At 50.0% G+C, this 25,932-nt stretch overlaps 1 protein-coding gene across 9 annotated transcripts in view; it reads left to right on the top strand.

The window, feature by feature from the left end:
• Positions 1 to 25,932, top strand: part of robo3 (roundabout, axon guidance receptor, homolog 3 (Drosophila)) — a 133,794-nt gene that overhangs the window by 76,578 nt on the left and 31,284 nt on the right. For 6 of the 9 annotated variants that reach the window (XM_035435037.1, XM_035435039.1, XM_035435038.1 and 3 more), the window contains exons 2-7: positions 1,641 to 1,967; positions 21,892 to 22,049; positions 22,995 to 23,115; positions 23,237 to 23,375; positions 24,558 to 24,685; positions 25,752 to 25,763. In XM_035435037.1, coding sequence (XP_035290928.1) covers positions 1,641 to 1,967; positions 21,892 to 22,049; positions 22,995 to 23,115; positions 23,237 to 23,375; positions 24,558 to 24,685; positions 25,752 to 25,763 — 885 coding nt within the window. The remainder of the gene's footprint in view (positions 1 to 1,640; positions 1,968 to 21,891; positions 22,050 to 22,994; positions 23,116 to 23,236; positions 23,376 to 24,557; positions 24,686 to 25,751; positions 25,764 to 25,932) is intronic. The other 3 variants (XM_035435043.1, XM_035435046.1, XM_035435044.1) reach the window with 1 other exon arrangement.

Raw genomic sequence — 25,932 nt, forward strand, 5'->3', positions numbered from 1 at the left:
CCGTTTACATGTACCACCTAGCAGTCGCCAGATATATTACTGTTAATTCATCTTTTTTTTTGGCAAAACGATATTTATCTCTTGTCATGTTGCGAAACATCTGGTCTCTCACAAAATATTTCATTTTAGATGGAACGCTGCCAAATGTAAGGCCCTGGGTGGCATAGAAATGAAACCTGTGGCCCTCACTGTGCGTCAGTTTCCTAAGTTTTATTAGTTCAGGCATCTTCAAAAAGCCTTGAAATGCTGTATAAACTAACAGCAGGCACCATTCTGATTTATCTCTGGTCAGTTGTTGCTATGTACATTGCTAGATAAATGACGTGCACTTTCTTGGCATATAGCCTACTGCCCCAGTGCTTGTTAAACTGACAATTAGATCTGAAGTCAAAGGTTCTAATATGGAACTATAAAGAATCAATTACTTGAGTAGCAACAAATCCATATCTTCATTAGATCAAAGGTAGCTCTCTGCCCGAGAATTGGACTGTAATGCGATTTCCTCTGATGTTATTTTGTTTTTGTTTTTTTTTTAAAGACACTGAAACATTTCTCTCGGTGCAGTTTAATTGGTTTGCGAGCGGAGCGATGGAAATTCTTCCCCTCCCGTTCACCTGCAGAATGCGCTTGGTCTTTGTCCCTAATCCCATAACCCCAGGGATTTGACAGTTTGAGAATGCTATTTGCCCACCGAATCCGAGTGCCCCCCTTATCAGAGGCATCGGGGGGCCGTTTGAAGTGCATTCTCACACCTGGGTCGGCAGGAAGGCCCGAAAGCGCCTAATCTCAATGCAGACGACGCGGGGACGAGCGACCGCAAACAAGGCCTCGAAAACCGCTTTGAAAGACCAAAACAATGGATGAGAGGAACAAAGGATAGTCACGAACGAGTCAAACAAAGGCGCTGGATGAGAGAAGCAAAGAATAAACAGTAAATGAGAGGAATAATTATTTCAGTCTGTATCCTGCTAATCAACCCCCCCCCCCCCCCCCCCCCCCCGCACTCCCAAAAGAGAATGCACCCTTTCTACTGAGGTTGTGTTTGTGTTGGTATTCATTGCTAATTGTCCTTCCAACATAGTCATCCAGAGGAGGAAAAAAATAGAAGCCATTTCAAACTGCTGTCAAAACATGTCTGAACATCCAGCCTATCGTTCGTTCCCCTCTCCATTTTATAACCTTGAAAACCTCCACAGCCAGAATGAATTCCCGTACGTTTCGAAGGAGAGGAAATAATGATTTCTCTCCACCCTGCTTCTCCCATGCTGTGCGGAGTAGCCTAAATTGTCTTTTTACTTTGATAAATGGAGCATTAACATTGTAATTTCAACCTCTCAAGGCGCACACGGCCAATAAGTGCTTTCCTTCCACGGGTTACCAGCAGTTTATAGAAATAGATTGTGTTTTCCCTCCCCGTTAATATTGATGCGCACAAGCAAATGTGGGGGAATTGGATGGGACAATTTCAGACAGGATTAAGCTTGCTGCACATCAGATGTGTTTGTTCACAGTTTTGTGACCCCTTTCCCTCATCCCCCCCCCCCCCCCCCCCCCCCCCCCCACCCTCCCCTCTCCCGGGGGCTGAAGGGAAATCCGAGAGGGCGTGAGGTCGTTAAATCCTTCTCCCCTTCCACCCGCAGGGTCGCGGCCGCGGCTGGAGGACGCCCCGCCCCGGATCGTGGAGCACCCCTCCGACCTGATCGTGTCCAAGGGGGAGCCGGCCACCCTCAACTGCAAGGCGGAGGGTCGCCCCAGCCCCACGGTGGAGTGGTACAAGGACGGGGAGCGGGTGGAGACGGACCGGGAGGACCCCCGCTCCCACCGCATGCTCCTCCCCAGCGGCTCCCTCTTCTTCCTGCGCATCGTCCACGGGAGGCGGAGCAAGCCCGACGAGGGCGTCTACGTCTGCGTCGCCCGCAACTACCTGGGGGAGGCGGTCAGCCGCAACGCATCGCTGGAAGTGGCCAGTACGTCTCTCTCCGTTCCCCTCCTCCCTTGTCCACCCGATGCTTTTGTCAGGGAGGTTATTTGAACGTTTCGCGAACGTTGCTGAGATGTTGCTGCGCGCCAGCATTCCCCGTTGGGCCTCGGTTTGAGCCGAGCGGAGAAATCGGGCCCGCGGCGTTTATTTAAGGGGAAGTAATCCGATTGCGCTGATTACCGCGGACGGCCGAGTGACAGCTCATGCGAGAGGCAGCGACTGCCACAGGACGTGATGTCGTGAAGCTCGATTGAGGCTCCTTCCAGGTAGCAGATGTCGGGCCTGAAAAGCAGCCTTGTGGGAGTGCTCGCCGTGGAGCCGAGCCAGGGCTTAGCAGCAGGGAGGACGGTAGCCAGAGCACTCAAATTAAACGCTGCAGGGATGATTTGACTTTCTGAAATTAAATTATACGGTGACTGGAAGGTGGGTCCTGTTCGTCAGTTCTGTTTTAATAAGTCATGCCAAACACTCTTTTGTTTTCTGCCTCCATTCCAGCACAGAATTACCGTTAGCACTGAAAATGCAGATGCCGGCTGAAAGGAGGACCTCCTCTAGAAAGCTGAAGCTGTCTTGCATGTTTTTTAAGGGCCCACACTCATCAGAAGCAAAGACTTTGAAGTTATGTAGAAGGCAGACTATTGTATGCTTTAATTATTGCTCACGCAGGGCTCTAACATCAATCCATTAAAGAAAGCGTTAAAGGACGCGTGAAGCCGCGATCCGTTACAGCCCGCGAAGTTTCCCACAGCCCTAGCGCCGTTGCCGAGGGACGTTCTCTCTGCCTTGCTGTCGCCTGGCTCGGTTCCTTGCTGGTTCTTTAGCCCTTTCTGGGGTAGAAATTCCATCCGCTTCTCCTGGAGAAGCTCGCCGGCCTGCCGCCCGGCCACTCGAGCAGCGCGGTTCTGCTGCAGACACGCTCCTGACAGTCTGCCGTTGATTAACAGCCGCCAAACGGGCGCCGGTTCCGTGGAGGAGCGCAGGGGTGGCCGCGCATAGTAAAAGAGCCGCGATGCTAACGGACCGCGTTAGCCGCAAGCGCGTTCGGTTTGAACAGAGCAGGCAAGCCTTCCAGCTCCAGAGCTATCACTCTACGCTTATCGTGTTTGACATAACAAATACGCGGCGCGCATGCGGACGGAAAACATATAAATTAAATGCCGCAGCGCTACTAGGATGAGCTGAACATCCATAAACACATTTACTCATATAGAATTAAACACATTTTTAAAATCAGCTTTCACCCAGGTTATGGACAACAACATTCTGTTGAAGCAAAAAAAATGAATGAAAAATTGAAACGTTTCACTACGGACGCTATTGAACCTCTAGACTGTTGAATCTGAAGGCTCCAGCAGTAACTTAATTGAGGACTTAACGTCCTTGAGTAGCACAGCGGAAATTCTGTGCGAAGCGTTTCGGTCAATTCATACGCTTTTCTCCTTGACGCACACCTCGGAGGCTGATCTTTTGAACTGTAGTAACCAATCTAAACTGCAGCTAGCCACATGCTTTTATCTCCCATCCTGTTCTTGGCTATAGTGAGCAGATTGCTGGCCTTGTTTGCGGTGCGGAGTGTGAAGTCTGCCTTGCTGTTTGCGCTTGTCGTAAAAGGTGTGTCTGGGGTTATCTTGTGAAGGTAAACATGACCTGGCTGATTGAGTATTGCTTCATGGAGACCCGGGAGTGCTGAGGGGCCCTGTAGAGAGAGAGAGAGAGAGAGTGAGCGAGAGAGGTTGTTTAAGTTGGAACAGGGTCAAACTGAGTTCATGGCGACAAGGCTGAAGGCGGGCGTTTTTTGTCTGGCGTCTTCGCTGAATCAACAGTGACCTCGACCGCGGCGGCTCTGGCCGCTGTTTGCTTTATTTTAAACCTGTCGAGGTGTCTGTTTTAAACAGCCCCGTGTTTGCACCAACACCACATCGCTTTGTTCCCACTGCGACTTAACATGCATTAGCCCTGTATCTCAGTCACCTGAGATCTCTCTCAATCACAGTTCCTCCTTCTGGGATGCGGTCATTGTTCTGGTGCATTCACAAGTTCACAGTGTTACAGAACAGGATCTGTACCTGTTCTTCAGCAGTGCCCTGGCAGTCTCTGTAATACAGCTGGAACCTGTTAGATTGTTTCTTGTTTTAGAGGAAAAGACATCGGGCCACTTAATCCCTGCAGCACATTGACTTCAGACTCTTTTAACGTCACATTACTTCAGTGTTTCTTGAATTCCCGAAAGTTGAGAAACTCATTTTTATTTTTACTTTGCATAAAATGTCTATTACTGGAAAGTCTTCACAAAGGAAAGCTGACAGGAAAATGAACACGGTTGATTGGACAGCTCGTTGTTATATGACGAGGGATTAAAATACGGACGAAATGAACGTTTTCCCTGACGCTGAGTAATGCATACTCATTCCTTGCCGGTGAAATCGTTACACTTTCCGTGGCCTGTGTTGCCCCCTTCAATCTGATCCCAAGCTGCTATATCAAGCCGCTCTCCTTGTTCTGTTGAACGAGTCTTGCTTGTGACCATGTGTTCAGTGGATGGGGTGGACAGGCCGGACCTTGTGTCTGACGCAGTAGATTTGGCCGCTGACCGAACGCACGCGCTGCCCTTCAGGCGGCTAACATCCTCTTCAGCTGCCGTCCTCCATGTCCCCGCCCCCCCTTTCTTTAGCCCAGCCCCCCGACAGGCTAACGGCTAGCGCAGCTCTGCTGTTGAGCATGTAGCCTCTCTTACCCTCGGTTTTCTCGAGAGGAGAACCTTCCGCGAGGCGTCTGCAGCACGTCCCTGGGCTCGGTCAGCGCGGGGTGCGCCCCTGAGCCAGGAATAGGCTCGTGAGGCCAGTTCGGGGGTTACGGGGCTGGGCTGGTCCTGTGGAGAGCAGGGTTGTGTTGTTCTTGGCCGCTCCGCCGGGGCTGCTACGTTGGCCAGTAATCGCGCGCGTTCCTTGTCGCGGCGGGGCTCAGACACGCTGAGCCTAGCGTAGCGTCTCTGCAGACGGGTCGTGAGTGCGGACCCAGTCCACTTAACGGACGCCCGGGTTCCCCCGCGCTCGCCAGCTCGCCCGCGTCACGTGACCTTGAACGCATCAATCTGTCGCCGCTCCGGCACTGTGCTCGCCGATGACGAGTTCAGGGGCCGCGCGGACGACCAATGTTAAGCAGACGAGTGTGTGTGTGTGTGTGTGTGTGTGTGTGTGTATGTATGTGCGTGTGTTTGTACATGGGTGCACACGTGTTTGTGTGTGCATGCATTGGTATACGTTTGCATGTGTATATATTTGTGTGTGTGTGTGTGCGTTCGTATGCATATTTTCTTGTGTTCATGCATGCGTGCCTGGTTGTGCTTGCCTGCCTGTGATTTTGTGTTTGTATGTGTATTTCTCTGAACCCAGTATCAGTGTGTTTATGTGCGTGTGTGTGAGAGAAATATTTTACATTACATTTTCTCATGCTGTGTTGCACAATCACTGTTGCGTAATATTGCAGTTCATATTAAGCAGAATTATAAATCTCTTCAGTATTTCTTAGCCAATAGTGCTGAGAGAAAACTGAAATGTAAGTTGTGTTTAGTGGTTTACGTTTTAGTAACAATGGCTCTGTATTCATTCGCATGGAACAGATAAACCATATGCAAATATAAGCATAATTAGTAGCACTGGATAATTGCAACCAAAAACTGGTGTACTGTGACCAAATAAGATACACTGTCTTAGTTATTATTCATTTCAGCATACTGAACTAGATAGTTTTAATGCTCCTCTCTTTCCACATCTGTGATTGCCTGAATGCCTGGCTTATGAGACACTACTGCTCTCAAATTGTGAAGCCTTTTTGATCAGAAGTTTATTTCACTTAGAAACTATCTGTCATCTGTGTGCTCTTCTGTCACCAGGAAAGGCTTTCACGATGACCTGCTTGAGTCCGTTTAGAGACGGGGTTTGGGGGTTGGGGGGAGGGAGAGGAGAAATATATGGATTTCAAACGGGGGCGCCTGGGGTAACCGAACCCCGGCAGAACCCGGGGACGGCGAAGGTCGCGTGGGGGTTGGGTCCAGTTTCCAGGGGAACAGGTGAAGACAAGGACGGCAGCTGCCCTGGGGAATTGTGGGAGTGAACAGGTGAAAGCGCAGATCTGACGTTGTGCTCCTCTGTTGTGCAGTTTGGGCTGCGGGGTGCCGGCCAACTTTCTCACCCTCCGTAATCCCGCGGGTCTGGCTGAGGGACAGCTGAGGAACAGCCTCTGCCCCTCCCCCGCTACACACATTACAGGAAATGAATAGTAGGTTTGCAGATTAGTGAAAGGGCGTAGTATATTAGGAAGCCTGGTACCCCCTAAATAAAGTGTCTGAACAGCCCTGCATTGGTTTATGAAGCACTGTAGCATAGATTCGCGTCAGGCGGCCTTTGATCCATACTTTTCCTCTTTATCGGGTCCCGAACACACTCATGCCGGTAGGAGCTTGGCACAGAGCCCAAAGGCAGGGGCGACTGTGGCGCAGGGAGGAGCTGTAATCGATGCCACCGCTGTCCCTATCGCTGGCTCTCGTGGTTCATGCTTTTGTGTTGATTACTCTGCCTCTCTGTCTGTCCATTAAGGGCACTTAATAATGACCAGCGAAGCAGCTTTCAGATCGTGGTCGCTGAAGATTCTGGAACAGCGGAGCACTGAAAATGTCAAATGCATTTTTGTTGTAATTCCATTGAGTAAAAGAATGACACAGCTTCATCGAACCAAACGGCTGTCGCCGTCCCTAGCCTGTCTCCGGCCCTGGTCTCGCAGAGCTGACCGCGGGCGCTTCGGTCTCGCGTTCCCTTCTGTCTCCGCGGTCGCCGGTCGGAGGGCGTTTTGTCCGGCGGCCCGGCGGCGCACAAAGCCCTGGCGCGGGCCGAAAGGTCGCCGGGAGGCTCGCGGTCCTGCCGTCTGACGGAGCCGCACTAATGGGATCGCTTTGAGCCGCCTGTCTGAGGGAGGACAGGGAGGACAGGGAGGACAGGGAGGAGGCCCCTGCGTCTGTCCTGCGGCCATCCCTCGCCCCGACCTCTCCATGATTAATGAATTAATTAGATGCGGCCGGAGGCTAACGAGGTGTCAGTGGCTCGCGGGAGGGGTACGGGTGCTCGGGGGGGTGGGCACCAGGGAATTTGGAGCACAACAGGTGGTGGAAGGGAAAAGCGTTTAAGGGCAATAGTGCGTTAATGAGGAGCGTTACATCCGGGTGCTTTCACGTGGGTCAGATTACAGCCTGAACAGCCGGGTCAGCTGTGCAGAACAATGGACTCCTGGTCTGATCAGTGACCAATCACATTATTACGACACAGCAAAGAGTTCAACCCTGATAGAGTTCTTTTAACTTGTAGGAGGGCACGTGGTCTCTATTTGACGTATGTAAACTTTGGCCTGTATCCAATCAACATTTGTCCGTAACTTTGACTTACTTAAACGTCATTTTATTGACTGCTGAATTCTCCGAAATGTGTTTGTCATTTTGAAATTAAATGAGAATTTTCTGTTGTTGCAAGCGAGAATGGCCTTTTCTGTCAACGTTAGTCAGTGGCATCAGATTAATGGGGTGGGGGGAGGTGAAAACTTAAACCTTTAAATCGGTAATTACTTGCAACCTGTTTCCACATAATTACCTAGATCAGCAATTTAGCAGTGGATTAGGTGCACCCAATTATTCACAATTACATTTTAATATAGTAGGCTATAATCTTTCTTTACATCATAAGAGGCTGCATACATTTTGATTTGACAAAACTGCGGCATTTTCTAAAATCCACAGGGTATTTTACCTGCTAGATAAAACATACTCCATTATCTGTCATAAACAGGGCTCTAAGCACATTCTTTAAGTTACTAAATAGATTTAGCTAAATTGGTGTTGAGCTTAATACATTTTGTAATGTGACAAGAAGAAAGAGAACACATGTAAAACAGAATTAGACACCAGCTTTGAGATTATACTTGGCAGGAGATTATTCAGATATTAGACACACTTGTTAACAGAGATAAATGAATACTGGGGAAACTGAAACTAATAACCAGTTTAATGGTAAGCTTCCTTTTGTTTGCAGCTCAGCGTCCTCCCCTGCTTATAGGTAAATCTCTATTTGTGGCATCAATGTTCCTTAAATCAGGCACATATAACAAAGATCACATTTATCAAAAAATATAAAAATGAAAACTAAAATCAAAACTTTTACTTTTATGATGAAAAAAATAATGTAATCACAAAATAAAATTGGGAATAGTTAGCTATCCCTAGTAGTTATTTATAGTTTGTTGTTCATTCTGGTAACTGCAAGATACGGGTTTAGAGTCGTTGTCGTTTAAAGGTAAGTTTTCAACCTACCACAAGTATATTATAGAGCCACATCAATGAGCTGCAGTGGTGGAAACACATGGTGAGACTCGTCTTGTGAGTTTGTCCTCTCAGTTGCAGTCTTTCTATTTGTGGAGCAATGTTCAGGAAAACCTGATTGTGTTTGGGACTGTTGGGAATAGCACAGTGCAGACTGTCGCCTTGTCGTCCTGTATTGAGTAAGTGAACTTCTTCTGAGGCCCTGTTGTAAGCGCACTCCCTCTGTGTGCCTCCTTGCACAAGCTTTTTTTGGTGATGTCTGTGAAATTTTCCATTTTAAAACGATTCTGTTTGTTGTTTTGATCTCCTGAGGGTCAGGAGTAGAAAATGAGCATTTTAGTTGCATTTTTGCTAAGTTCACTATGGGCCTGTGTTATTGACGGTGGAATTAACCTGTTGTCAGTGCAGCTGAACTCGTGCATAACCTCTGCCTGCATGTTTTGGCCTTTGCACAGAAAATTCTAGTAAGTAAAGAGAACATTTTTCTCACAGATGTTCTGGGATACAACAGAAGGATGTGAGACTGCACTCTAGACAGTAGAGCCAAAGCTCTCTCCTCTTTTCTAAGCTTTCATTTTTGAGTCTTCAGCACAAATGGACAGGCCGGCAAGGTTTCTTCAGTGCACCTCGACCTTTGACCCCTGCATCTTGAGGAAGGCGTGTGGTTAGATTCAGTTGCAATTAGCAGGGCTTACAAGGGTCAGTTTAAAAGGATATCTTGTCAGAGCCAAGAACAGTTGTCCGGACTGTTTGAATGAATGTATTGATGTAAGACGTTTCTAAAGGAGATGTTGGGGGCCCAGGTGTGACACTGACATGTAATGTCCTATAAGGAGACAGGCCAATCAAATCACTACAGTTAGTGTGGGAGTGTAAATTCTTGCTGCACAGGATTTGCTTTGTTCTCTATGTTGCTCTGTATAGGGTCAATATGTGTGTGTGTGTATGTGGTTTGTGAGTGTGTTTCTACTGTGTGTGTGTGCGTGTGTGTGTATGTGGTTTGTGAGTGGGTTTGTACTGTGTGTGTGTGTGTGTGTGTATGTGGTTTGTAAGTGGGTTTGAACTCTGTGTGTGTGTGCGTGTGTGCGTCTGTGTGTATGTGGTGTGTATATATTTGTGTGTGTGTGTTTGTACTGTGTGTGAGTGTGTGTGTGTGTGTGTGTGTGTATGTGGTTTGTATTGTGTTTGTGTGTGTGTGTTTGTACTGTGTGTGTGTGTGTGTGTGTGTGTTTGTATGTGGTTTGAGAGTGGGTTTGTACTGTGTGTGTGTGTGTGTGAGTGTGTGTGTATGTGTATGTGGTTTGTACTGTGTGTGTGTGTGTTTGTATGTGGTTTGAGAGTGGGTTTGTACTGTGTGTGTGTGTGTGTGTGTGTGTGTGTGTGTGGTTTGTACTGTGTGTGTGTATGAGTGTGATTCTCAGCTCCCTGCGTTTGGCAGGCTCAGAGCAGAGGGCAGCAGGAGGAGGAGCAGAGAGCAGCAGGAGGAGGAGCAGAGAGCAGCAGGAGGAGGAGCAGAGAGCAGCAGGAGGAGGAGCAGAGAGCTCTGTACTGTCAGGCCGGGCGGTGGGCCAGACTGCAGCCTCCCGCCTCGGTCCTCCGCGCCGTGCCTAACCTCAGACCGCGCGTGTCATCTCTCCGCCGGTCCGCGCGCTGCGAGCGGGCAGCGAGCCCGCACTGACACGCAGAGTCACGCCCCATTAATCCACCCAGGGCCCCGAGGCGCCAGGAGCCCGTCCTGTTCTCTCTGCCCACAGCCCGGTCGCGTATGACACTGTAACCGTGTCAACGGCGGGCTCAGGGGGCGGGCCGGGGTCAGAGGCGACCGTGTGTCTGTCCATGTGTCGGGTTCGGGGAGGACCTGTGTGGCAAGTGGGCAGATTTGAGCTGGCAGGACTTTCCATAGAAGATAAGAACGCTATAGAAGATGTGAAATCGGCAAAAAAAGACACAGAGGGCATGGAGACTTGGTGCTGTGCTGTGGCATTAGTCTGATGAGAGTCAGTGTTGCTTACTGGATGGGGAGTGATGTGGAGTGATGGGGAGTGAGCTGAGTGGTTTTTTCTTCAGGGGGTGGGAGGGTGACAATGTACCCTCAAAAAGCTGGGGATTTGTCCCCTTATCAAGCACGCCACGCCTTCTGCAGGCCTCTCTGTTGCATTCGCCCGAAGGTCAGCAGCGCCTGTACTCCAGCGTTGGCAGCGGCGCACGAGGAATTCTCACGCAGAACGCAGCGGGCCTGAAATAGCCCGGCTTCGTCTCCGCCTGCCCACGTCTGCGTCCGACTCCGCTTCCAGAGCTACCAAAATGGCAGCCTTTCTCCGAGAGCAGAGCCGCTCAACTTGCCAGCAATAAATTACGGCGAATGGGAGCGCGCGAACACAAAGGCAGAGCCCGCCCGTTTTTTAAGGGGAAGGGGGAGAGGCGCTCTGCAGGACTCGCCGTGCCCTTTTGTGTCTTGGCAGAGGCGCCGGTGGTTCGGGCGCGGGTTTCTCTCAGGAATTGTCCCTCGGCTGCCTGAAGGAGTTTTCGCTTTGAGTCTGAGAGCCCTTGACCCCCTCGCACAATGGGGCGGCCCCGCGGCGGCCGGGCCTGTGGGATTTGGAGTTTCTCTGCCGTAGTCCTCCCGCCACGCTTGGGGTGCGGAGATAAGGCGCTTCCCCGTCGAGTCGAGTATTTCAAGCACTTTCCGGAAAAATCCCATTTGCATAATGCAGTCTGCATAATTTCTTTCTTTTTTTTTTAACCCGAACCCTGTAAAGTCCTAATTTTCTAAAGTGAGTTTGAATGAGAGCGCTGTGATTTAACTATCTTTCATCTGCACCGCTGGCAATATTTCTGTCTTACCGGAGAGGTAAGGGCCAAGCGCTATTTTTAAAAGAAACGGAACACTGCGGACATCGCTAAGGGAACCGTTTCAGGTCAGCAGGCCTGAGCGGCCTGATGCATACATTTTCAGTGATTCATGAAGTTGTGTTGTGCGCCATACATTTAAAAGCATTTGTGATGACTGTGCTGCGGCCTCCATTCAGTAAAGCAGCGATGCATTTCATTAACTTCTGGTGTTAACGAACGGTAAGCAAATAAGTACAAGTAGCACACGTTTGTTTTTAATGGTTAATTTCAGTGATAGATAAACATGCTCAATAGCCTAAAAAAAGATGTGACACTTTCTTTAAGGAAAATGGCGAAACACATTACCCATGAGTAGTCAAGTCTTGCCTTTGTTATATGAACATTAAGTTAAATTGATGTGGTTCAGTAGATTGTGGGTATTCAACAGTGGGTATATGAGCAGTAATTTAAATGGGGGAAATTGAATGAACTGTCTGCATTGAAACAAACAGTGCGCGTACATGAACAGTAAGCCAATCGGGTGAAGCTGAATGAATTGCCTGGGTTAAAATGAGCAGTTTGGTTTTCGGTTTCTCCAGATGGTTGCGTTACAGTAGACAGTGAAGAGCGTTAGGGGGGAAAGGAGGCCACCTTTCGAACCCAAGCCAGCGAGAGAACAAACTGTTCGTCCGACCCGGACACCCCCCCCCCCCCCCCTCCACCCCCGTTCAGCAGCAATAAATGTAGACCAGTCCTAGATTAAAGTAATCCTCTTTCTCCGCAGACAATGTCTCTATTAGCCAACACACTGCACGGCCACACGCACAAGATTAGACCACCTCGGTAACAGACTTATTGTTGGTCAGATCTGCATACAAAAGAACAATGCAGGGGAGGGAGGGGGTGGGAGGGGGGTGCATTACTGGAGCACCCCCCCCCCCCCCCCGATTCTGACATCAATTCGGCGGGGTCTCCCCTCGTCTGTCCCCTTTGTTCCCCATTGATTTGTTTGGGACAGGGCCTTCTGTCCCGGGCCGCGAGGGCAGCCGCGGAGTTTGCACACACACAGGGGCTCAGTGGCTGAATAACGATTAGGGATACAGTGCGCAAACAGCTCACCACCCACTGTGAGGCCTTCCCCTTCCCTCCGGAACAGAGCCCCATAATCGCAGTGTTTTCATACTCCCTCCACAGTGATCGCGCGGGGCATTCTTTAGGAGCTCGTAATAACTCAGATAAGGATTTTATTTTTATAAGTTCTTTACGCGTTGTTTCAGCAATGCTTAGAATATTGGAATTGAGTTGTGTCGAATGTCTAGTTTTAAAATAGTGAGATTTTGACTTTCCGGTTTGCGTCGCTGAATTGTTTTGTGTTACATGTCTATGTATTGACGCATTTTTAAAACAGTCATTTAAAGCATGTTGCATGTTGGGTCCTTGCATTTTCAGCTCTTGAAGAAGTTGTTTTTATTTTCTGTATTTGAGTCTTCTGCAATTGACTGAGAAGTTGGCTATTGCAATGGGGAGCTATAGCTCATCAAAAAGTAACATTTATTCCTGAAAGGCATACCGTTTGCTTTTGATGTTTGTTCCTTTCCCTTTGTATTCAGAGTTACCTGACAGGGTTATATTTGAAAGCCTCGTCTAAATCATTCATTTTATTGATGTCTTGGTAATTTATTTAGCTGCAGTTGGTTCTATACACAGTAACTACTGTGAGTCGATTTGAATTTTTCATGATTTGCTTGAAAATGAAACATTTATTCCCCAGAGTGTTTGTATAAAGGCTCATCTTCCACAACACGGTGACCAGCTAATGCAGGTGCTTTAGGAAACACAGCCTCTCTACCCTGGTGTGGGTGAAACAGTGTACATGACCAAAGGCTCACCTGAGACCTCTTGTTTGCATTAACCAGGAGTGGCACATTCAGTTGTTCGCATGCCCACAATTCTATGGAGGCTCTACAGGTCTGTCTGCAAGGCAGATATTGTTGAGCAGGACGGCGACTTTGGAATTTGTCTGGTGCCAGCGGCATTAGGGAAGAAAACTGACTGTATTTGATAATTTGATACCAGGGGAAAACGGTCATTGGTGGGGCAAGCTGTATCATGTCCCAGCACCTGTGCCTGTCCACACATCGTGACCCCAGGAGACCTGTGGAGAGCGGACTGACTCCGGCAGGCAGGTGACACCCCGGCGTCGGAATGCTCTTAATTACCTGCGACCTGGAGGGGCTGACACCTGCGCGAGGCGGCGCGTTCTCCGAGGCCGTTAGCGTGCTAAGGGCCAGCCCGCGCGCGCTCTCTCTCCGCGGCAGGGCTTCCCTTACAGCCCTCCTCAGGGCCTGGGGTGGGGATGCTTTTGAGGGTTCCTTAGAAACCAGCGAGCGTCGCCAGGAAACGGCACGCCGCCGACAGGGTTGGGGGGGGGGGGTTTCATACAGGGGCGTGCACAGGTCAGCAAGCACTCCCCATCACCCCCCCCCTGAAGGCACAGATCTGTAGGACCCATCTCCACCCCCCCCCCCTTCTTCTCTCTTTGGGGTGGGATAATGAGACTCACCCCCAGCTTTACACGAAGGGTAATTTATTACATTCAATTTGTCCCTGTGACACGCTGGGGTTTTAAAGGTGCTGGAGATGACTGGACCGGGGTGTTTATGAGCGCTTAAAAGCCTGGAAGTGATACACCTCGACACGGCGCGCCATCCATCTTCGCCGCTAACCGGGCGCGTGCGCTGTCGCCGAGGCGTCGCCGGGCCGCGGCCGCGGCCGCTCCGCTCCGCTCGCGTTTCCGGTTGAGGTACCGCCGTATTTCTTTCCCGTCCCCCCGCTCCCGCGCCACATAACGCAAAGAGCATTTTCATGAGGTTCCCCTCGTCAGTCCCAGGATTAATGGGCCAGCAGAGGCCTGCATGTCTTTGTCCTGATCGCTGCGGACTTCAGCCGTCGCCACCGTACATGGAAACGTACCGCGTTAAGCACCGTGTTAAGAGCACAACTTCCAGTCTCAGCTTGAAAGTAATCGCTACCCAGCATTACAACCGCCAGGATTTGAAACCATATAACATAACGTGCTTTCACATAATAACTGTGCTGGTGCAGCATGCATGAAAAACCAGTCCTGGTCAGCGTCGTTAGCTGAATATCGAACGTCTCTTGCGAAGTCACGTTTTCTTCGAACGATTTGACACGACTGGTTTGGAGTTTACAGGAATGGTAGAAAGGCTGCTACTACACACAAGCTAAAGCCCTGCTTTGTGTCCTGGCCCGGTCCCTTCTCTCTCTCGAGTAATGGTGTTTTACCGGCATCTTTCCCCCTCCGGCTGGGTCAAAACATTTTCTCCCCCCCCACCCCCCACCGCCCGTTAAAAAACGGAAAATCATTTCTCACACGGCCGTCACCGAAAGTGTTTTCTGCGCGGCGGCTTTTCATCCATCAGTGTGTGAGCCGCGCGCGAGCGTTAGCGTTAGCGGGAGAGGCAGAGGAGCCCGCAGCTGCTGGGCTCTAACTGGACTCAGGTGACGGCTGAGCGGCGCAGACAGGATATTAATGAGGGGCCCCACAAAGACGAGCACGCGCGCGGCGCACACAAACAAAGGAGAAAATTGAAAAAATAAAAATGGGGGGGGGGTTGGGGAGAGGGGGGTGGGGGAGTGGAGTCGGGACGTTGGTGGGGACTGATTTCTCTCCCTCTCTCCCCAAGGCAATATCTGTCCCCGCCACTGGCCCGTCCACTGCCCCGCTGTCATAATGAGAGTGGGCCCTTTTTTGATCCTGCTGGGGTTTGGAAATGATGGAGTGGGGGGAGGGGGGGGGTCTGGGAGGGGGAAGGCGGGGGGTGGGGGGGACACGGCTCAGAGTGAGTGGGACAGATGTCCGGGCAGCACGTGCCTAGATGATCCCCCTCCCCCCCCTTAAAACCCACCCCTCCTTCTGGTGGGGCCCCCTCCTTGGCGACAGCTGTGTTCTGTTGCCCTGGGACGCCTCCGAACTGGGACAGCCCGCTGTCTGCCCCCGCCGATAAAGCCTCATTACGGGGTGGAGCCGGCCCAGCGGACTGCCGGCCCTTTGGGGTCAAGCGGACTACACCCGCCCCACAGGTACCGCACGTGATGCCAATTTCAGCCTCCCCTGCAGTAAGCACTATGTGTGAACCCGTGTGTACGAGACTGTTACTGTGACTATGATAATGTCCCCACTGACCAAGACACCTGTGCAGATATAACTTTTTGCTTATGCTTGTAAAGTATCTCTCTTTTTAAACAGGAGATCGAACATTCACCCAGGGCGTTGCTGAGAAAACACTAAACGGGCCAACCATTCGATAAATCAAACCGTTTGCGTTCAAACACCTCTCCCCTTTTTTCCCCAACGATCCCGTGATTCATTTCACTCCAGCATAAAGGTTAAATGCTTATCGTGAAGCAAGCTAATGATAATTCGCGGAGCTCCGCCCACACATTGACATTAATGGTTATATCGATTCTTGTTCAATTTATGAAATGGGCTGCATTGATCAGGCGAACGGGGAGACGTGCGCGTGAATATTAAGAGCGCCTCCGTCGTCTCGCTGGGGCGAAGCTCTCAGTGTCGCAGGCCAGCTGGACCGTTCGCCACTGCGGCTACTGTCGCTTGTTTGTTTTGCCGGAGTGTCTGGAAGTGTTTTACAGTGAGGAGCCGGGTGGAGTTTTTTTTTTTTTTTTGGGGGGAAAGGGGGGGGGGGGATTTGGGGGTCTGTAAATCTGATGAAAGTCGAGAGCGGTGCATGTGGCCACCGCAGAGGTCCAGATTGTTCCATCTGTCCCAATAACCCCCCCCAGGACAATCATGGCTATTGATCACCAATCGGAGACCTCCCAAGCTGTCCTCCTCCCACCTGTGCATCTGTGTGCCCGTCCGCTCGTTAAAAGCCTCGCTGGGGCCTCTCTTCAGAAGCAAATGCAAAGAAGTGCGTCACGTTCAACTAACTGTGGAATAAAGGATTCCAGTTCCCCTTTCTGTACACCTGGTTTAGGGCAGGAACTGGGGCTTTGCCTTGGTTAGGTGCCATGACATTCCAGCCACTGTTTAAATGAGGAGACGTTTGTCGGGAGTGCCGTACGGGGGCAGAATGTCACGGTTTGACGTGTGTCGCGCATTTCGCTTCGCCGAACGTTTCGTATTTTCAGCTGTACGTGAGCAAACGCCGCTGAAAGCCTGCGAGAGCGACAGGCTCGCGCAGCCTCTCTGAAGTAAAGACAAACGCCTCGAAACGGTCAGAAGCGGAGATTGGCTCGTCCGCGCCCGTCCGGCCCGCCTCCGCTCGGGCAGCGTGACAGATTGTCTGGCGTTGGGTTCAGATGCAAGCGGACAGATTGACAGATGAGTGCCGCGAATCCCAACAACGGATCCAAAACATAAACCTTTCAGCAACAGCCAGGGACTGTTTGTCATTCTCGGCAAGGTTTTGATATTTATTCATGAGTGTGGAAATTATTGAAGCTGATGAAGGGAGGGAGAGTGAGAGAGAGAGAGAGATAGAGAGAAAGAGAGAAAGAGAGGCAATGAGACAGCTTCCTGTGTTTGTTTTTAAAAGGTTATGATAATCCGTTGCTTTAACTTACTATCAGGTATTGCTTGTTATCAATATGTATTTTGAACCACAAATACACATGATGTACCGTACTGTCTGACTGAAACCTAGTGTTTAAAAGCTGATGATGCATTACTGAAGGTAGACGGTTTCCTTTATGTGCTTAATACAGAGAACTGTTATTTTTACAGTGATTTTTTTCACTTGGCCACATACTAGTTTGAAATAACTGTCTCCTGAGTACATTTTCATTAGATTGGCATAACATGGCGGTTGGAATGCAGAAGTCAAGATTTTCAAAAATCCCATGAAAAGGCCCTTCATTCAGTTCAGACCACCATGTTGGACGGAACAGAAGATTGACAGACAGCCAGATGGGTTTTGCCGGTGCTTGTCCACTTCGTAATAGACCCGACTGAAAAATTAAAGAAGGTATAGGTTGAGAAATTGATTTTTTTTTCCTTTTTCTTTTTTTAAAGTAGAGAGTCGGGGAATTTGCCAGAGATGGCCCCTGGAACCCACCAATGGGGTGTAAGAGCAGTGTAATTGAAGTGGACTGCAGGCCTGGCGGGGGGATTACACGGGCTTTGTTGTAGCCAACGAGAGGGTTCCCCCGGGGCAGCAGCCAGGGGGTCAGAGGTCGTGGGCTTAATCTGCCTATCACCCCCAGGGCTTTATGGGTAATTGCCAGCACCTAATCAAGCCTCCGTGCTCCCTCTCCCTTTCCAGTCGGGTAGCTGAAGGGGAGCCAGGGGGCTCACACCTCAAGCGTGTGGGGTCGGCATTGGGAACGACAGGTCAACACTCGCCTTCCGTAACCCCGCCAGCAGCCCAATTGGGTTTTGCCACCGCTAAATAGATTGCCGGGCTCCGTGAGTAAGCGGGGCCCGTACCGCTTCTGTCAGGTGTTTTCTTTGGGGTTAATGAATGCTGTTTAGAGGGTCACGCCGTGCCTCTGTGGTTTTGCCGAGAGGCCGGTGTGGAAGGTGGTCTGGGATTCAGCCCAAGGTCTGGCAGGCCCCCGCGGTCGGCTAATTGGAGCCTGGGGAGCAGCCCGGGGGGGGGGGGGGCAGCAAACTGAGCTGCATCGCGGGGGCGTCCAGCTCACAGATCCACACCCACCTCTGGAAGAAAGATGACTGAGAACTGGAGGAAGCCAGAAGCATAAGGCCGTGGTTTAATAGAGTCAGCCGGCCTCTGTAGAGTAGCGTTACCTTCAACGAGCCGGGCAGTTCCTCTGCCAAAGACACGGTGAATATCAACTGCCCTTTCTGTTCAAAACGGAGAACATCCAGCACATCCTGAGTGGCCCTGGCCTGGTGGCTTTTCTTTACAAAATGATTCATATTTTACCTCATTTGCCTTTTCTATACAGGGCATAAAAACCGGGGCTTGAAGTTCATTTTTTACGCTTCTGGAGAAAGTCTACGCGTGTTTGAAGTCGCGAGCATATGAGTCAGACCTCCCGAAAGACATCCGGCTGGACTTAGGGAGCTGATTTACCGATGCAGACTGAACACTCTCCTCAGTCTGGACTCTGCAGTTCATAAAATGTGAGCGCATTGTAGTTGCGAGTCAGATGGGGACTGATATGATATGTATCTGACGTCCTACAGGCCGGGAGGACGGGGACCAGGGCCTACAGTGGGCCTGACATTTTCTGGAGTCGTATTGAAAGCAGCCCCAGTGACAGGCCTGCATGGAAATGAAAATGAATCTCCCCCCGATCCTGGCGTTCGCAGATTTAGTTTCCCGGCCTCCTGGCCGTTAGCGCGGCGAGCGTTAATCACGCCGGACCGCCCCCTCCCAGCCGGGGTGACATTGTGATGACATTAGCCGCGTAATTCTGCTGTAATGACCGCCATCGTTCCGCCTTACGCACAGACACACTGACACACAGACACACTGACACACTGACACACTGACACACTGACACACTGACACACAGACACACTGACACACAGACACACAGACACACTGACACACAGACACACAGACACACAGACACACAGACACACTGACACACTGACACACTGACACACTGACACACAGACACACAGACACACAGACACACGCACGTAACACACACGCACACGAATGCATACGTATACTGGTGCACACACAGATTTACAGATAGGCACACATGTAAACATGTGCATATGCAAACATGCACATGTGAACACAGGTTATTAGACATACACATACACACACACACACACACACACACACACACACACACGCATGCGCATTCCAGCCCTCCCACCCCCTTGCATCCACACAGACTCTTCAGCTCTTGTAGGAGGGGCAGAGGCTCAGGGTCACTTGAAAGTCTATGCATGCCAAGCAGTGAATTTTTTGAGCAAACAGAAAAGATTCCCCCTCGGATCTCCCTCAGATCTGCCCCGGAGCGTGTGAGAGTACCCCCCTGCCCTGTGCGCGCCCGCCTCTGTCCTCTCCCCGCGCTCTGGCAGCCCGCCATCGTCTGCGCAGGCTGAGGCGAGGCGCGCGGGCAGCGCAGGCAGCGCAGGCAGCGCAGTCACCGCAGGCCGTTCTGCGGGGAGCCTCCGTGAAGCAGCGCTGCTTCCTTCCAGACGTGAGGAGAGACGCCTTTGTCTGAACGCAGCCCCCCCCCCGGCGGTGGAGCAGGTCCTCGACAGCCCCTCGCTCCTTACGCTGTCTGAGTCGCCTGTGACCGGCGCGTGTTGAAAAACGCCTCTTCTGTTGTTTCGCGGGGACTGTTGTGATGTCGACGCGCCGTTCCCGTTTGGGAGAAATAGACAGGTGTGCTCGCGCTCTGCGCTTTTTGCCATACTTCAGTGCTTTAAAAAAAAAAAAAAACGTGTGGCTTTTACGGGGTCTGGCACATCTGGGCAGCAGCCGAGGCGTTAATGAGTCACAGCCGGAGCTAATCCGCCAGGAGAAAATGTCCCAGTAAGCATCAACGGGGATGGCAGCGACGGCTGGTATTACTCTGTTATTACATGATAATAAACACATTTTCTAATGTTGCATTTTACTAATGGATCCACAAGAAGCAGCTGCCAAATGGCTCTGTTTGCACACTCAACATATTTGCTCACTGAGTGAAGGAGGTCTTCCACCAGTGTGCATAGTGCATCATACATACATTAAATGTACCCATGTGGGAAATTTACCATGCAGTTGGACACTGCAAGGATTCATGGTCTTGTTCCCCGTGCCTTGTTTTTAATCATTGTTATGTGTGCCTTTGCGTTATTTCCTCCATTTTTTCGTTCAATCTTATATTCTTTATTTTACCTAGAAATCACTTTGAGAGCCTTTTGTGAAAACCGCTTAATAGAGTGTTTATTCTTATTAATGTCTTCATATGTTCTAAGTTTACGTCTGAACGGCGAGCACAGTAGCGAGAAAGTTTATGGTTTTATGAGGGTTGAAGTTGGTTTATGATGAATTACTTAATTTTTTTTTTTTTTACCCGTCTTGCACTTTAAATCATGACTGCTCTGGGAAGAGTGCCCAAAGGAACAAAGTTAGCCGAGCAGAAAAGCACTGATATTCCTGATCACGCCTTCAACGCATACAACATTTACTCCTCTGGTTCTTATCTCTCAATAAATCATTCCCACGGCTGATTTTGGGATATCGAATTCACTCATATCTTCAAAAACACATTAATAAAAACATATCTGCCCTGCATATTCAAATATATAAATATCCCAGAGTGAAGTTCACTCAGGAAAAAGTTTCGTGACTCCCGACTTCAAGATTAAAGGCCCTCTCGCAAGAGAAAGAGAGAGAGAGAGAGGGAGAGAAAGTCTGTGGAAACGCAGCCGTGTGTTGTGCGGTTGGGGATATCTGAGACTCTGTGAGGTGTTTAATATGATACCTCTTTGGGTTGTCAAAACGCACTTGAGCTCGGAGGGGCACCCGAGCCGGAGGCGTGGGCTCCGGTGTGAAGTGGACGCTGTGAAGCCCTCTCGCGGCGCGGGGCCCGTCCGCCGGGGCCGCTCACCTGGAGACACAAAGCCCTCTCTGTCACCCGAGACTTGAAGGCGCGATGAAAGGGAAGACGCCTTCAGCTATAGATGGCTGGGGATGATAACAGCCCCGCCGCCCCCGCCCTTTCAGACGAACCATTTCATCTTTATATATATACTATATATATATATATATGTGTGTGTGTGTCTGTGTATCAATAGGTCAGACATTTTTGACTGTCTTGCCACAGTGAGACTGAAGTGGCCACTAGGGCGGAGGTGTGTGCTGAGGCTTCAGAAGGGTCTCACAGGAGCGACTGCTCTGCTTCCTCTCTGCGGTGTCACACAAGTTAACGGTTGGAAGTATTTAGAGGGAGCCATTAAATTAAGTTATTTTCACGCCCCGAATACTGGATTTTGGACTTCTGAGTGACACATTGTTCATGTGTGTTATCAGAAGGCTCCCCATATAGACCGTTCCAACGTAAACCACATGCCATGGTCGCTCTGGGCCACAGATTTCAATTGGAAAAAGCGATGCTTGAAGTAATGATTGTGTGAGGGGCAATTTGAGAGATATAGGGGATGCTAGATTAAAGGTAATTGAAGTTGAATCTGTTAAATGGCAATAAAATGGAAATATAGATTGAGTTTGAGTATAGATGGGATCAGCCCTAGGGGCTTAGGGTGGAGATGGGGAGGATGAAAGAGATAATACTTGTGTGTGTGTGCGCGTGCCTGTGTGTATGTGTGTGTGTGCATGTGTGTGTACAGCAGGATTGTGTGTGTGCGCGCGTATATGTTCAGCGTGATTGTGTTTGTGAGTGTGTGTGTATGATTTAATTATTCATCTACTTAGTGTGGGATTGAAAGGTGTTCATTATTAATCATCTGTACCCTGATGGTTGAGAGAAGAGAAGAGCCCCGACCAGAATAGAATACAATAGAAAAAGGGGGAAAAGATCATGCAGCTTTACTCGCTGATCCATTTTCTAATATGAGACAGCACAAACCAGTGAACAGGGTTATCTTAAATGTCAATATTATGCTCGCTGTCTTAAAGGGAATTAAGGATTTTCTCAACCCATGTGAAGTTTTTGTTTGCCGCTTTCCAAAAAGCAATCTCGCCTCTTCCGTTTCACGTTTGCTTATATCCTGCCCCGTGTCTGTCCCCGCCCGCAGTTCTGCGCGACGACTTCCGGCAGACGCCCAGCGACGTGGTGGTGGCGGCGGGGGAGCCGGCGGTCATGGAGTGCATCCCCCCTCGCGGTCACCCCGAGCCCACCATCTCCTGGAAGAGGAACAACATGCGCGTCAACGACAAGGACGAGAGGATCACCGTGAGTGAGCCCGCACCTACAGCAGTCTTCGGCACAGCGGGGACGGCATTAAAAATGACATACAGGGAGTTACCGCCCAGTCTCTCTGCTGAACGCATTACCATGCCATACCGTGCCATACCATAAAAATCCAGAATGCATTTCGAAAAATAAGGTGTCTCCACTTCTAAATTAGGTCCTTGTGGAATACCTTGCAGCTTGCTGTCCACCAGCCTCCTTGCAGACATATCAAAATATTTTATTACTGTGAGCTAAAGCTGTCAGTAGATGAATGCACAGTCAGTCTATTACATAGCCGGGGAGGAAAATAAAAGAGGCCAATCGTTGGGGGGAGGAGAGCAGAAAGACAACAGAAACTGGGTGAATTTGACAGACGGGAATCTAAAGGGGAATATTGTAGGAAATAAGAATGGTTGAAGGAAACCAACCTTCAGTCAAGAGCTTCATTCTTCGAAAAACTGAATACAGGATTCCCTTCAAAATATTCATACAAAGGACAACAGATGCAGCTACCGTCACTTCATTAATTCAGTCACATCGAAGGCTACAGCTGAGCACGCCTATTTGTACTCACCGCATAAAGTCCTACCATCAGCAACCGATTGCTGAGCATCTGACAACATTAGTGATCCTACCAATTTAACTGCACCTTTAAGCTTTCAAAAATGTCAACATTTTTAATGCGCTACAAAAAGAGGCTAGCACTACAGTTTATCAAAATACGTTTGGAGCATGTAATTAATGTTCCAAGTTCAGGAAACATCAAGGGTAATACATCCTGTAATAAATATGCAATGTCTTCATTTTTTGGAGGGGTTATAAATTCCTAAAAACAGAAGGGTTTTGGGGCTTCGTTGCGCTCACCAGTGCCTGCTGTCTGCAGAATAGCGGTCAGCGCACCGTGCTCCTCAGGTCCAGACGGGTGCATCTCTTGCTGGCTTTCAGATCCGCGGGGGGAAGCTGATGATCTCCAACACGCGGAAGAGCGACGCGGGGATGTACGTGTGCGTGGGCACCAACATGGTGGGCGAGAAGGACAGCGACCCGGCGGAGCTGGTGGTCTTCGGTGAGCCGCCGAGCGCTTTAGCGTGTTAGCGTCGCGTTTCCTCCTCGGTCTGCCCGTCCCGACCGCTGGCACGCCGGCACCCATGTGACCGTGCGCTGCCCTCTCGCCCCCCCCCCTGCAGAGCGGCCGATGTTCCTGCGGAGGCCCTTGAACCAGGTGGTGCTGGCGGAGGACACCGTGGACTTCCTGTGCGAGGTGCACGGGGACCCCACCCCCACCGTGCGCTGGCGGAGGGAGGAAGGGGAACTGCCCCGGGGAAGGTGAGAGTCGCTCAGTGCCACTGACTGACTGACTGACTGACACAGAGGACCAAAGACTGACCACCAGTATAAGCCTGAGACTGGCTTGCTGACTGAGTGAGGAACAGGCTAACTGAATAATTGAAGCCCATGCTGACTGACTGAATGGCTGAATAGACTGACTAGCTGACAGACTAAATGAGTGAAGAAGAGATCGAATGACAAAGTGATGATTAGACAAACTGAATGTGGAACAGACTGACTGAGGAGCGACACAGACAAAATACTGACTGATAAGCTGATTATCAGGATTATCTTTTTGCAGACTGCGCAACAATCTTTCTGCAAATGGCTATTTAGTTTTTTTGACATCAAATATCAGGGCTTGTGTGATTTTCTTTGAAGTTGTTTGATATTAAGATTTTGTAAGTGTGTTATTACAGCTACTGTCACGAAAAGCTTTGCATTTTATTCTAATACAAAATGAGTATATGCTTCCAGATAGAAACAACAATATCTGGAAATTAAAAATAATAAAGGCACAAATTACAAATGGATGCAGATACTGAATTAAAATATTGGTTGAATTATAAAAGGCACAGAGAATGTTTTTCACACGTGATCTGTTCTGCTGGCCTCCTGGGCACCAAATGCAAACAGTCGGGCTCTAAAAAGCCAGCTAGCGTTATTGTAAAAATATGACCCCTTAACTGAGCAAACGCTGTGTGACTTCAGATGCACATCAAAACAAGCCCTGCCTGAGACCGAATAACGGCAGACCGTAACCCCGAGCAACACACCGCGATCGCCCCGCCGCGCGGCTCATAGCGCTCCTCCCCGCCCGCGAGCAGACAGAGACATCATTATGGGCTGTCTGTCCTTGAAGAGGAGGATGGAGTCGTTTGGCAACAAAGCCGAGGGTGGGGGCGCAGCGGAAAGCGGGGGGGCGGCAGCTAGCCCGTAAACAGCCCCGAGCGCAGCTGCGGAGCGTCCAGGGGCCTCCCGCTCCCCGACGCCGATCCCCGTTTAACGATGACCGGGGCCGGGGCGGAACGTCCCACGCGGCGGCGGCGGGGCTAGCGGGGCTAACGGGGCCTGATTAATACGCGTCCGGCCGCCGCGCCCGCGAGGCTAAAGGGACGGGTCGGAGCTCAGCGCCCGAGGCCTCACGCTCTCGCCCCCGCCCCCGCCCCGTTTCCGCAGGTCCGAGATCCGAAACGACAACACCCTGCGCCTGACCCAGGTGCGGGCGGAGGACGAGGGCACCTACACCTGCGTGTCGGAGAACAGCGTGGGGAAGGCCGAGGCCTCGGGCACCCTGCAGGTCCGAGGTGAGAGGGCGGAGACGCCGGTCTGGCACATGGGCACTTACCTGTGTATGCGTGTATAACACAGTTTCACCTGCGCTCATGCACTGGCACACACACACACACACATACTGGCACACACATACACAACACACAGACACACTCGGACGCATGTGTTTGCTCATGTGTCCTTGCATACACAAACACATGTACGGTGTATTTTATGCATACAACAAAAAGAGAGAGACACACACACACACACACACACTACCATGAATACATGCAAACACGCAGACACATTTGTGTACACACACAGCTTACACACATACATACACACACAGACTCACAACAGTGAAATGGTCTCATTCACTTCTGTTACCTCTTAAGCATTCAAGAGGAGAAAAAAAAAACAGAAAAAAGCACACTGAAGTATTTTTATCAGTTATTTATTATGTATCTCGCTTTGACAATTTGAAATTCTGCTGGAATAAACGTATGCCCTTTTGAACCCTTTCCACTTCCTGGTAAGGCATATTTGATATGACAGCATTCATTAATTTACAGCTGCCAGACACAATTAAAAATGTTTTTATTCAATTTCTGGCATGTTTTTTTCGTAGAGCACGGTTGCGCATTGAGAGTCTTTTTAAAAAAGATTTTTTATTGCGAATATTCCACGTACCTAATAAGAGAGAATAGGGGCTTGTGGTAAAGCTTGAATTATTCTGTCTGACAGCTGTTGGGGAAATGATTTAGCTGGTAGTGTACCGCTGAAATATTAATGGAACACGGAGACGCGAGTGCACTGGCTGTGATCTAATGGGCAAGCTCCTGGGACACATCCAGGGAAGCCGCTGCTTGAGCACACCCACCCTCAGAAGCACATCTCTCTCACCGCACGTCACGCAGTCTCTCCTCTCATGCTCCATTGTCCGTTTGTCCATGCAGAGCCTGTCGTTCCATTTACCTCTCAATCCATTTGTCGTTAGTCTTTTTCTCTTTCTTTTTTTGCTTTTCCTAACCAATGCTCAACCCATCTCACACTTGTTTCATTTTGTCTCTTTTTTTTGCATTTACCTCTCCATTCTAGTCGGCCCATTCCGTAAGTATTCATTTCATCTCCTCTCTTTGCATGTCTGGGGGGAGGGGTAGGGGTAGGTGATGGGTGGGGTTAAATCAACTGAATTGTTCATTGGTTAAATCACAGAGGTGGTGGGTGGGTCAGAAAACTCCGGAATAAATGCAGAGTCTGCATCCCCTGTGGTGTCTGC

This window comes from Anguilla anguilla, chromosome 9 (assembly GCF_013347855.1).
Source record: "Anguilla anguilla isolate fAngAng1 chromosome 9, fAngAng1.pri, whole genome shotgun sequence".
NCBI classification, from domain to species: Eukaryota; Metazoa; Chordata; class Actinopteri; order Anguilliformes; family Anguillidae; genus Anguilla; species Anguilla anguilla.